The sequence below is a fragment of the Procambarus clarkii genome, chromosome 14, assembly GCF_040958095.1.
Source record: "Procambarus clarkii isolate CNS0578487 chromosome 14, FALCON_Pclarkii_2.0, whole genome shotgun sequence".
Classification (NCBI taxonomy): domain Eukaryota; kingdom Metazoa; phylum Arthropoda; class Malacostraca; order Decapoda; family Cambaridae; genus Procambarus; species Procambarus clarkii.
In genome coordinates, this window is record NC_091163.1 from 5,342,180 (window position 1) to 5,354,457 (window position 12,278).

General features: G+C 39.0%; 1 protein-coding gene across 4 annotated transcripts in view; it reads left to right on the forward strand.

Annotated features, from left to right (window-relative positions):
• Positions 1-12,278, forward strand: part of LOC123772455 (cytoplasmic polyadenylation element-binding protein 2) — a 377,158-nt gene that overhangs the window by 342,123 nt on the left and 22,757 nt on the right. For 2 of the 4 annotated variants that reach the window (XM_069324263.1, XM_069324266.1), the window contains 2 exons: positions 778-801; positions 9,947-10,138. In XM_069324263.1, coding sequence (XP_069180364.1) covers positions 778-801; positions 9,947-10,138 — 216 coding nt within the window. The remainder of the gene's footprint in view (positions 1-777; positions 802-9,946; positions 10,139-12,278) is intronic. The other 2 variants (XM_069324264.1, XM_069324265.1) reach the window with 2 other exon arrangements.

Here is a 12,278-nt window from a genome sequence, read left to right on the forward strand (position 1 = left end):
ATTGATCTAAAGTTAACATTACTCGAATATATTTTGTGTTGTGTTACATATATTCAACTTTTTTAATATTATATGAAGTGGTTTTTAATATTATAAGAAGTATTTGTGTTTTTTTTTTTTCAAGCAAACAACATTACAGAAAACTCATTTATGATTGAATTTCCTTTTTATTGATCTCAATTTTGTAGCTGTGTGATACAAATTTCAGTTGATCATACAATAGGATATAGATTTCATTTTGTCAGAAATAGTGATACTGTACTAAATATCTTGGTAAATGTTTTTGTAAAATAGTATCCCATATATCCCAAACTTGCTGAAATTCCCCAAGACAATTTCCTCTCATCGCAAATATTTGTAGTAGTAATTCGCTTGTTGGATGAATAGTTACTTATTAATGTAGTGCTGTTAAAAGGCGTCACAGACAAGTCATAGCTTGAAGACCAAGTTGGCACGAGGGTAGACTGGCTTTAGCATGACAACTGCTGGTTTAATCTGGGCCTTTCATGCTCTGGCTCTATGAGCCACTACGCTTTATAGCAGGGACTGGCTTACAGTAACACATTAGCATAACAGTATTGAATATATTGACTTTTGAATCATTTGGCTGAGAGACTCCCTTGCCTTTGTGGAAGCTTTTGCGTGAATGCTAGGCTAAATGTCTGTGGTGTGTGTCGGAACTATACTTGAGATGAGCTATTTTCACATATTTTTTAATTTTGACTTTAGGTTCCATGTGTATTGACCCTGCTATTTGTGCTGTATTTTTTCATGCAGGCCGTGGATACAGTCGTAGGAGAGGTATTTTAAAGCATGGTTAATGAAAATGATCTGATTTTTTTTTTTTAATTACATCTCTTGGTCACGAAGCCTTTCTGTAGCAGAGTCTGGCACTTGAGACTAGCTCTTTGTGGTAACCATAAGCTGTATTGCACATTCTTGCACAAGTTTGCTGACTGAAATTTTCACCCAACAGTTTACAATACTGTATATTGAGCACCCATGCAATTGTGCATTCTATCTCTACACCAATTACAGCTTTGTTACCACTGAGACTGACCAATAGATATACCATTCTTATTATTTTTCTGCTATGTCTGTTGTTGCACTATAAGCTATTTTATTATCTTAAACTTAAGAAATGACCCCAAGAAAAGACAGTAGACTGAGGAATGAGGGCTGCTTTAGAAGTCTTGAAATGATGTAGCTTAGGTGTCACCATGTCCATATTACTAGCACGATGACCCAATGTTGCACCTACGACCACACGCGCCCTCTCTCTCATTGTTTCTAACCTACACATCTTTAAATTTTGATGTATTTTAAAAGAGATTTTTTCACGTTGTAAGTGTTCATACGAGTCACAAGTCATTTGAGTTTTTGTGAGTTACTTGAGGCCAAATTCCAGTGCTTTGAAGCTTCCTTGTTGGTAGCGATTAATTTCTGATATGTTCGTTAATTTATAATAGCTATTATTTGACATTTATTTGCCTTCTTTGTTTTGTGTGACACTTTAGGATTCTTGTTTTAATAATCTGGAATGGGGCCTGATATAACTTGAGGAGTCAATAGGGAATGTTGCTGTTTTGTCAACGCATGTTATGCTCGGTGGCCTCTGGCAACGCTCCCTCATCACAATTAGGCTTTGTTACCAATGAATAATGTTTTGTTGCCAAGGAAAGTCTATTTGACCTTTGTTTGACATCAATTTTGTATATTCTCTTGCATGAAGTTTGACGTTACCTTGAAGAATCATGATGATTGTTTGTGTTTGATTTATATATAAGGTAATTTATAATATAATACTGTAATTAATTTAAATTAAATTGGCATTGACTTAAAATCAGTGTACAATATGATGATATATTCACAAAATATATAAAATAATAATAATTATTATGAATATTATGCAGAATATCCAAATACATGACCATAATTCACCATTTAACAGTAAAAGACTAAGTAAGCGTATCCTTGGCTCAGTTTTATCAATAAAATAAATAAAATAAAAATAAAGGTGAGTACCGTAAAATAAAGTCACATTAATAAATAGAATGTAGGTTCTTGTAACCATTAATAATAGCAAAATTTTCTTTCATAATTTTGTTCAAATTTTTGAGAATTTGAAATTAAATTTGAAAATTAAAGAATAATTTTTCAAAATTTTCCACCTGGAGACCTACATTTGAGTGCAACATATACAGGACCCTTTAGTGCAACATATACAGGACCCTTTAGTGTAACATATACAGGACCCTTTAACTGTCTGTGCTCATTCAAAGGTTTTCCAATTATAGCCCATATTTTGGCCACAAAACCACATGTGTTTATTGGGCATAACTTGCTAAGGGTATAGAATGCTATAAGTGACATGGTTATTAATGACTTTGAATCTATAAATATAAGTAGGCACTCTTGAGGATCCAAACACCTAGTCATTTTGGTCAAGTCCAGGTACTGTATATATATGTAATATAAATCCCCCCATGTGTGTGTGCTAACAGTGAATGAAGTTTAGGAGTGACGTATTGCTAAATTTCATATCGGTTGATTGCACTGTATTGATGTGCATTGATGCACATGCACTACTAGGTGAGTACAATTAGGTGAGCACTACTGTAAACTAATGTATTCACCTAATTGTGCTTGCAGACGTTGAGCTTTTGGGTCTTTGGTTCCACCCCTCAACTGTATATAAAATAAGGTGTATAAGTCTGTATGTAAGCTCAACCCTTAAATTGCTAAACTATTTGAAAGTCCTACATCCAGGTGCACATGGGAAAAATGTATTGGAACTCCATAAGGATCAATCACGAGGCGATTGTAGCACACAGGAGGAAATTGGAGATGGTGGGTGGAGCAGCACGAGGGTTAGAGAGAAATAAGATCCGTGAAGGGGGGATGGTTTTATTCTACTGTACTCTCTTATGTACTCGCTGGTACATAAACTGGACCGAGGAGAGGCGTTGTAAGCTTCAGTCAAGGACATGAGGGACATGGAAGCTTGAGCCGAGGACACGAGGGACATGGAAGCTTGAGCCGAGGACACGAGGGACATGGAAGCTTGAGCCGAAGACACGAGGGACATGGAAGCTTGAGCCGAGGACACGAGGGACATGGAAGCTTGAGCCAAGGACACGAGGGACATGGAAGCTTGAGCCAAAGACACAAGGGACATGGAAGCTTGAGCCGAGGACACGAGGGACATGGAAGCTTGAGCCGAGGACACGAGAGACATGGAAGCTCGAGTCTGAAACAGGAGGGGTTAGAAGACTGAGCCTGGAAGAAGAGAGGGGGCTAGAAGCTTGACCCAGGGACAGGATTGGCTAGAAGCTTGGTTATTCGATCACATCCTGACCTTGACTTTACCTAACCATCCTGATGAGGAAGGTGGGGCACCATGTGAATGGAAAAAGTAGCAGCAAGACTGTGACTTGATTAATATACACGGTACAGTTTTTGTGTTTGTATAGTCGTGCAGTAGATTGTCAAAGTTCTTGAATGGGTACCCCCCCTTTTCCTCTCTCTCTACCGTGTGTGTGTGTGTTGGGGTAGGTCGTTAATATTGGGCACCTCCTTTACACATAGTTATAGTTGCATGTGCTGCCAGTTATATACCTCTGAATAATCTTAAATGTAAAAAGCCAACATAACAACAACTATGAAATACCATTTTTGTTTTCAGAATATTTCAACTATGACCCATGTACAGTTTCTTCTAGGGTTTCACTGCTATGCAAATAACTTCTTTCAAGATGAATGATTCCCTTGTAATACACACACACATGATTATGGGGAAGGCCTTTGTCATTAGCATTTGTGTGTAGCATTTAAGGAGACAGTAGGCCTTAACAAAATTCTGTATACTAAAACACAGAAAGTTGGCTAAATAACCTGACGGATGCAGGAAGAGATTTTTAGTAATGAGTGTTTGATAATTATAGGAGAGCACTGTAATTTCTTTCATTCAAAATGTAATGAGAAAATTGTCTATAGATCTGTGTATCTTTTCTGGGATACAGTGTTGCCTCTAGGAGTTTGTACTCTTTGGCAGGTGTGTGTTTTTGTGTTCACAAACCTTTCAATCACTTTCTAATGTAAAAACTGCAGCATTTTAAACTTTTGTTGGACAAAAATATGAAATTAAATATTAAACAGATTAGATGGAAGTAAGAAAATGACTTAAAAATTTTATGAATTGAAAGATGTACACAATGTATGTGAAGGATGGACAATTTACAGATCTCCAAGTTGTGGTGGGATTATGAGTGGAGATGAATAGAATCCTTAGTGGGTTGGTGTACATTGTTGACGCCACATGCAGTCATACTGTCATGGGGCAACAGTGGCAACCTGGTCTACCACCACACTATTACATTGAGCAAGTACTGTAGAAATGCATTATTCCCACCGTCAGGAACAGGAACCACAAGTCAGGCCTAGTCCTGGGCTGGGCTTCGGAAGAAGGAAAAACTCCCAGAACCCCATCGAGGTTCAGCCCTTTACTTGGGCTTATCGAAGGCCTCCTTACGTCAACTACTGACCTTGCCCAGGATGTGACCCACAACAGTTGCCTAACTCCCTGGTACTTATTTACTGCTGATAAACAGAGGTACCGAGTGAAAGGAAACGTGACGGATTGTTTCTCTCCGACCCAGGGATTGAACCCAGGCCCTTCAGTTGTGAGTCTGACATTAACATTGCTATTTCACAAAATGTGATGCTCATCACCTCTGAAAATAAGAATTTTTATCCAAATACCTCTGCCTTATCCCCGAAGATACCATAAAGGGGTGAAGTACTCAGAACTCTTCCTATTTTCATTGATTGTGAAATTCTATAACATGGATTGAAGCATTTGAGGAAGAGTTAAGATGTAACAAGAAACTATTTACTATGGAGAATTATTTAATTGAAATGCAGTAGCTAATCACTTTTAAGCTCATATAGTCTATGAAAGTGGTTATGTAATTGGGTGCATATTTAGTAACTGAGCAGAAGCACGAGATTTAAAATTAAAAAAGGGGGATTGTTAAGGTAAATATGAGCAGCTCGGTAGACAGAATAACATAGCAAATAAAGCTGGTAAGTGTACCTAGGAAGACGTAGAGAGGATGCCTCTTGTCCATTGACGAGTGTTGCAGTATGATGCAGTCTCACCGTGGCACAACATGACAGTCTGGTCCACTACCTCTACCTCCACACTGTACTTTCACTGCTGCTCAGTGTTTTCCAATTTGTTGCCCCCTATTCTTCTTTCTTATATGCTTCTCGGTCTTTTTCCTGTGTCTTTATACTGTCTGCAGAGAATGATTGTGGCTGAAACAAATAATGGAATGCACACGCATTAAATAAGTGACTGTTTCAGTCGAACCGGAATGGATTAAATGTCATTTTCATTTTATTTTATATGTGTGGGCTAGGTTTTTTCTACTGTGTCTTGTATGTTCTTGATGAGGGTAATCATTATTTTATTTATTTATGTATTCTTGTTTCTCAGCACAAATAAGTAGCAAGTGCATTAATTGCATAGCAGACTAACAAACAGGCAGAATTCTGTGACATAGTTTTGAATTATTCTTTAAAGCCTTGAAACACTAAAAGGGCATTTTAAATGTCTAAAGATGTGACATTGTCACATCTATATTTATAAAAGAGGTTGTATGTCTGTCCACGAGTGGAAACCAGATGGTTGGGGCCAGCCTCAATAACTGTGCAGGATGAAAGGGGATTGTATGTAGTGTCAAAGAGGTAGGGGGGGGGGGAATTGGTGTTGGCCCACGTGCCATCCTTAGGTATAAAGGGTCTATACCTTCCTTCACGAAGTTGATGGATATGAAATGTGCCACCCAGAATCTGTAGAATTTAGGATTTGTTTAAAATGTTAAGGAATTTAGATACAGTGCTGATTTTTGAAACGTGTTTAATGACAGATTTGCATTCTGGGTGCAATTGTTTGGTTACACTGATGGGGAGACAGGAAGGGTGGAGATTACATTATGTGTGTAATTACCTAAGTAGTTACCTAAGTGTAGTTACAAGATGAGAGCTATGCTAATGGTGTCCTGTCTTCCCAGTACTCTTTGTCAAATAATGCTTTCAAACTACTGATGGTTTTGGCTTCCACCACCTTCTCACTTAACTTGTTCCAACCGTCCACCACCCTGTTTGCAACAGAAAGCTTTCTAACATTTTTTTGGCTCCTTTGTTTCCTTAGCTTGAATCTATGACCTCTTGTTCTTGAGGTTGCTGTTTCAGGAATTTCTCTTTGTCAATTTGGTCGATTCCTATTGTTATTTCGACATGTGAGTGTGTACTCACCTGGTTGTGCTTGCAGGGGTTGAGCTTCGGCTCTTGGGTCCCATCTCTCAACTGTCAATCAACTGGAGTGCAGATTCCTGAGAATCTATACGCATGTATGCATGGACAGTGCGCGTGCATGCATGGACAGGTGGAGATGGAGAAAGCGTACGTGTGCAGGGAGGATGGAGATGGAATCTGTGTGTGAGTGATGGGAGGAGCTGGGGGATGGGGGGGGGGCTTCATTAGAAGTGTGTTGACCAAACCACACACTAGAAAGTGAAAAGACAACGTTTTATTCCATCCTGGACCAATATCAAGTCGATTGTGATGAGATGAGGGAAGCACGGGTATTAAGTAAGGCAAGAGAGAGGTGAGACGGAAATCTTAGAGGAAGAACCAATGCAAAAGATACAGAGGTAAGGTGTAATATAGGGTGTAATAATAGGAGTAAGTATGGGAACATAAGAGAAACAAGAGAAATACAAATAAAAAGAAAAAAGAAAAGAAAAAATGATGGGTAGGCTTACGTTAGGTCACGTTTATTAGAAAGTTTAGAACATTTGAGTATGTACTGTGAAAGGGAAGAGTTGACAGCAACAAAGCCAGGACTCCGGTTCATGTTGGGTAGGTTGTGTATCAGAGCTGAGTCAACAAGATGGCATCTGTGAAGAGTAGAGGCAAGAAAGATTATCTTGGAAGAAGACCAATCAATAGGATGACTAGAATCCCTATCATGACAGAGGAGAGCATTGTTATGCTCTCTTCTGTCATGTTAGGGATTCAAGAGAGCATTGTTATGCTCTCTTCTGTCATGTTAGGGATTCAAGAGAGCATTGTTATGCTCTCTTCTGTCATGTTAGGGATTCAAGAGAGCATTGTTATGCTCTCTTCTGTCATGTTAGGGATTCTAGTCATCCTATTGATTGATCTTAATCTAAAATAATCTTTCTTGCCTCTACTCTTTAGACACTATTTTGTTGACTCAGTTCTGATACACAACCTACCCAACATGAACCCGAGTCCTGGCTTTGTTGCCGTTGACTCTTCCCTTTCACAGTACATACTCAAATGTTCTAAACTTTCTAATAAATGTGACCTAACATAAGCCTACCCATCATTTTTTCTTTCTTTTTTCTTTTTCGTTTTCTTTTTCTTTCTCTTACGTTCCCATTCTTACTCCTATTATTACACCCTATATTACACCTTACCTCCATACCCTTTGCCTTAGTTCTTCCTCTAAGATTTCTGTCTTGCCTTTCTCTTGCCTTACTTAATGCACCGTGCCTCCCTCGTCTCATCACAATCGACTTGATAGTGGTCCAGGACGAGCCGAAATGTCGTCTCTAAAATTTCTAGTGTGTAGTTTGGTCATCATTTTTCAGCCACGTTATTGTGACTTTTATCTGTATTAGGAGAGTGTTGGGGTGGACATGGGGAGGGTGTGTGGGGGAAGGGGTTGTGATGGAATGGTGTGAAGATGTTATAGTAATGTGAGACATTTTATACTGAAGATAGTTACAGCAATGGGTGGAGAGGGAGGGTTTGTGAAGTGTTATTGGGGGTAAGCATCAGATGAAATAGTGTGTGTATGGGGAGATGGTTAGCGTGTGTGTGTGGGGGGCAAACATGGCCACTGCCCGTCCTGGCAAGTCGAGCCTGACCTCAGACCGGGCTCGGGAAGTAGAAGAACTCGTGAAACCCTCTCCAGGTGTGCTCCAGGTATACTGCCGGGTACCCCATCATGTTTTTAAATATTTATTTCTCCAGCACTGATAGTGTTTAATCCTGTCTTCACAGATTAGTTTCTCTTCTTCATAGGCTGGTCTAGTTGCAGACATTTGGGCTTTGTTGAGCACTTGAGAAGGTGAGGGGTGTTCCACTTTATTTCAGTAATGCAAGATGTGTATGTGTTACATGCAGGAAGCCGCCACCAATGTGTGTGTAAGTGAGTAGCGCTCGACTGGATATGGGTCTCAAAATAAATTAGGTTTCATATACAGTACTGTACTTTCCATATGTGTAATTTATATAAATATACAGTACTATATATACTAATACTGTACTAAAATTTGATACTAACATTATTTTTATTTTATTATTTTGTTTGTTATAATAAAATAATAAGTAAAAATATTATAATTTTAGTATAAAATGAATGAAGTAAAATAGTAGTATGATAAAGTGACTAGGAGCAGTATATATTATTTATATATTTACAGTATATATTTACAGTACTGTAATTAATATGTATATATGTGTGTGTGTGCCTCAAATGTCACACATCTTTTATCCAGAAACTAGACAGTACTTCAGATCTTCAATTCCTTGACTTTGAAAAACTATATTGCAATACTGTATTAGATAACTTGCACAAGTCGCAAATTCATTTATGTACTCGGTTCTTCTTACAAGACTGTAAGAACTCTCGTATATATATAAATAAAAAGTAAACAGAATATACGGCATAATCATTGATCATCAGTATATGTGTGATGATATCATGTTATTCAGGTTGATATCGTAGATGTGAAGTGATAGTAGTTTGTACTACCATTATGATGACGAAACCTATTACCTGTAGATGCACCATTTTATATGTTAAAGTTTTTTTTTCCAATTTTTAGAGAAAAATGGTGTTAGTATGTACTTAAAGAATAATGCTTCATTGACATGCAGACCAGATGTTAGGGTATGTGCCTATGTAGTACACAGTTGTACGAGACAATTGTTTTATATTTTTAAACATGTCTATCTATTACCGAGACATTTTTGTGTAACGCCCACTTTTTTTTCATTTTCTTTTTCACACAGTCTTCCTTATTTGGTTAAGATCTGTGTTGAGCAGTTGGCTTTTTGACTCTATATCAACCCAGGTCTCCTGTCAAGACTGTACACATGATAACGGTAGGGTAGATGCACAATGAAATCACACAAATGTAATGAATCTACGAAAGAATAATATATGCCCGAGGAGCTCAGGATTGTGGGTTAGATTCTGTTGTATGGCCTCGATATCTATTCAATTTTTGTACGTGTAAAAAAAAAAGACTATTTGCATATCAAATAGTCCATAATTTGTCCACTTTAACGAATTTTGCTTCCCTTTTTTGTCCATATATTTTGCCATTAAGAAATATTGTGAATTATGTGTAAAAGTTCGCATCATGTGTACACAGTATACCCCTGTTGTCAGTATGCACTGCCTTAACAGGAGCAAGAGTTACAATATACAGTATACTGTACTATGGTAAATTATTACAAATGCTTTAAATGACATGCATTTAGGCTTTGTAAGCTTGAAGCAATTTCTTCCTTTGTTGCCATTGAGACATTGCAGCACAGTGGGTGCTGATAATGTTATGCTTCTTAAGATGAAGCTTCTAAATACCTGCACAATGTATTTGTTTTGTATGCAGTGCTTACGTAGAAGTTTTAACATATATATGTACTCATTGTTTTGAATAAAACAAGGAATCAGGGCTATTTTGTATTATACAATGCTTCTAAATTTTAAATGATTTAACAGAGACAATAGTGAGGATTACAGTACACTGGGTACAGTTTGTTATTACAGATAATGTTGTATTGCTGTACATGTATTAATATCTTGTTAGCAGTGACCTACACTAATGCATTTTGGCAGGTAAAGGTGGTTTCCTGGGAATGGATGAAACTGGTGTATTACTTGACGAGGGTCATCTAGTAGATAATCTAGGTGCGCCTATTCCCCTTCCTTCACCCTCCCGGTCCTCGCCACGCTCTCAAGGTTCCGAAAACGGAGAACGCTTCTCTCGTAAAGTTTTTGTTGGTGGACTCCCGCCCGATATAGACGAAGGTTAGTACTCTGTCTTTATTTATACTCTTATCATAATGTACTGCTGTATTAGTTTTCTTTGATTATAAAAGGGAAGTATCTTGTATCATTACATCTCCTGTAATGATGCAGTGATTGTGTGTCATTAGTGTAGTGCTGCAGTCTCTGAAAAGTCCCTCAGAAGAAAAAGAGGTACCATACCTCTTGCCTACCAGAGCCTGGACCAGAATCTGGCTCTCTCTATGAAATGAGGAAAGCTGAAGCATCAGAGATCAACCCAAAATTTAGGAAGATCTCACCAGAAGTATAAGTGTAACAAGACAAGTGGCTACTTGAGGAAAGTTAGGTCCCCCAATAGTAGCAAGACAAACGATCATTGTAGCTATGTAAACACTCCAACTGTATTGCGTCGGATTTGCTACCATGTGCGCCTGACAAAGGGCGCTTGACCACTGGGTGGACAGCGCTTCGGATTCGTAGTCATGAGGTCCCGGGTTCGATCCCCGGTGGAGGTGGAGACAAATGGGCAAAATGTCTCTCTCACCCTGATGCCCCTGTTACCTAGCAGTAAATAGGTACCTGGGAGTTAGACAGCTACTACGGGCTGCTTCCTGGGGGTTGTGTAACAAAAAGGAGTCCTGGTCGAGGACCGGGCCGCGGGGACGCTAAGCCCCGAAATTATCTGAAGATAACCTCAAGATGTGGCTGCCCAGGTTACCGAATATTTTGTTACTTCGATAGGGTTATGAGGATCAATGTTCCATGTCATTTTTCATGTGGCTGTGACAATTACTTTATTGTGTTCATTAAAAATTAGGTACAGTATTTTGAAGTGATTACACCCAGGTCTTTTACATTGCTTTTTCTTTATATATACTGTATATGTATACAGTACTTGGTTACCCAGCGTTGCCCGGGTCTGTTTGTCAACCCCAACCAGCCTATGTTCATCCCGTATCCCAGACCATTACCCTCTGCCAATTTGGGTACTCACCTAGTTGTACTCACCTAATTGTGCTTGCAGGGGTTGAGCTTTGGCTCTTTGGTCCCGCCTCTCAACTGTCAATCAACTGCTGTACAGATCCCTGATCCTACTGGGCTCTTATCATATCTACATTTGAAACTGTGTATGGAGTCTGCCTCCACTACATCACTGCCTAATGCATTCCATCTGTTAACTACTCTGACACTGAAAAAGTTGTTTTTAACAACCCTGTGGCTCATTTGGGTACTCAGTCTCCACCTGTGCCCTCTTGTGAGGCTAGATCCAAGTGTGTGGCCTCCATCTTCATCAGGCAAGACTTTTTACAGACCCTTTTGTAAAGTGACACAATCTCCACTGTTGTAAGTGTGTAAGGGGATAACATGGTGTTTATTTCCATAGCAGTTTCTCCAGCTTTTGCTCCTTTTGTCCAGCATTGCACTCACTCATTGCAAAGAAATGCGTCAACATAGGGTTCTTGTGCCAGCTCATTCTCAGTTTACCCTTTTACTTCACTGTGGGGAGATTTCTAGTGTCTGCCCCATTTTCACTCTCTACTTCCCATGATGCATGGACTTTCTGGGTAGTAATCTAGGGCCTACAGTGGGGTGATCCTCGAGTATCTCTATTCAACCCATCCTCTTATAAATAACGTTGCTTTTCGCTCATATGTGCTATGGCCAAAAATTGCCATACTGGAAAATGGAAATTTATTTTCCAAATAAGATGGAATCAAAACAGCAAGTTTTGGGTCCTCTGGTAGGTTAGGAGAGCAGCAAGTTCTCTGTAGGTTTCAAAATATCATGAAAACTGTTAACACTTTCGCGCTTTCGATTAGAGATAACTCGTCACTGGTTTTTCTTACGATTCCGCATAACTGCCTACTTTTCTCGTCAATCGAAAAAATATTTCTATAAATTCCATTTTTTAACCGAAATGGATGGGGATACTCTCAGATTGTTCTCCATGAAATTCCCGTTCTCCCTCACCGAACACATGGCATCTCGGCCTACCCGGTCATGTGGTCGGCCCATTGTTTTGTTGACACGCCAAGTGCCCACACTGTGCTCCCCTCTCGCGGCAAACGTGACCCGTTTTACGCATTTAATTCCGTTCCGTTTCCGTTCTCGTGTACCTAAAACCCATTCAATACCTTCAACATGGATGCTGCACCAGGAA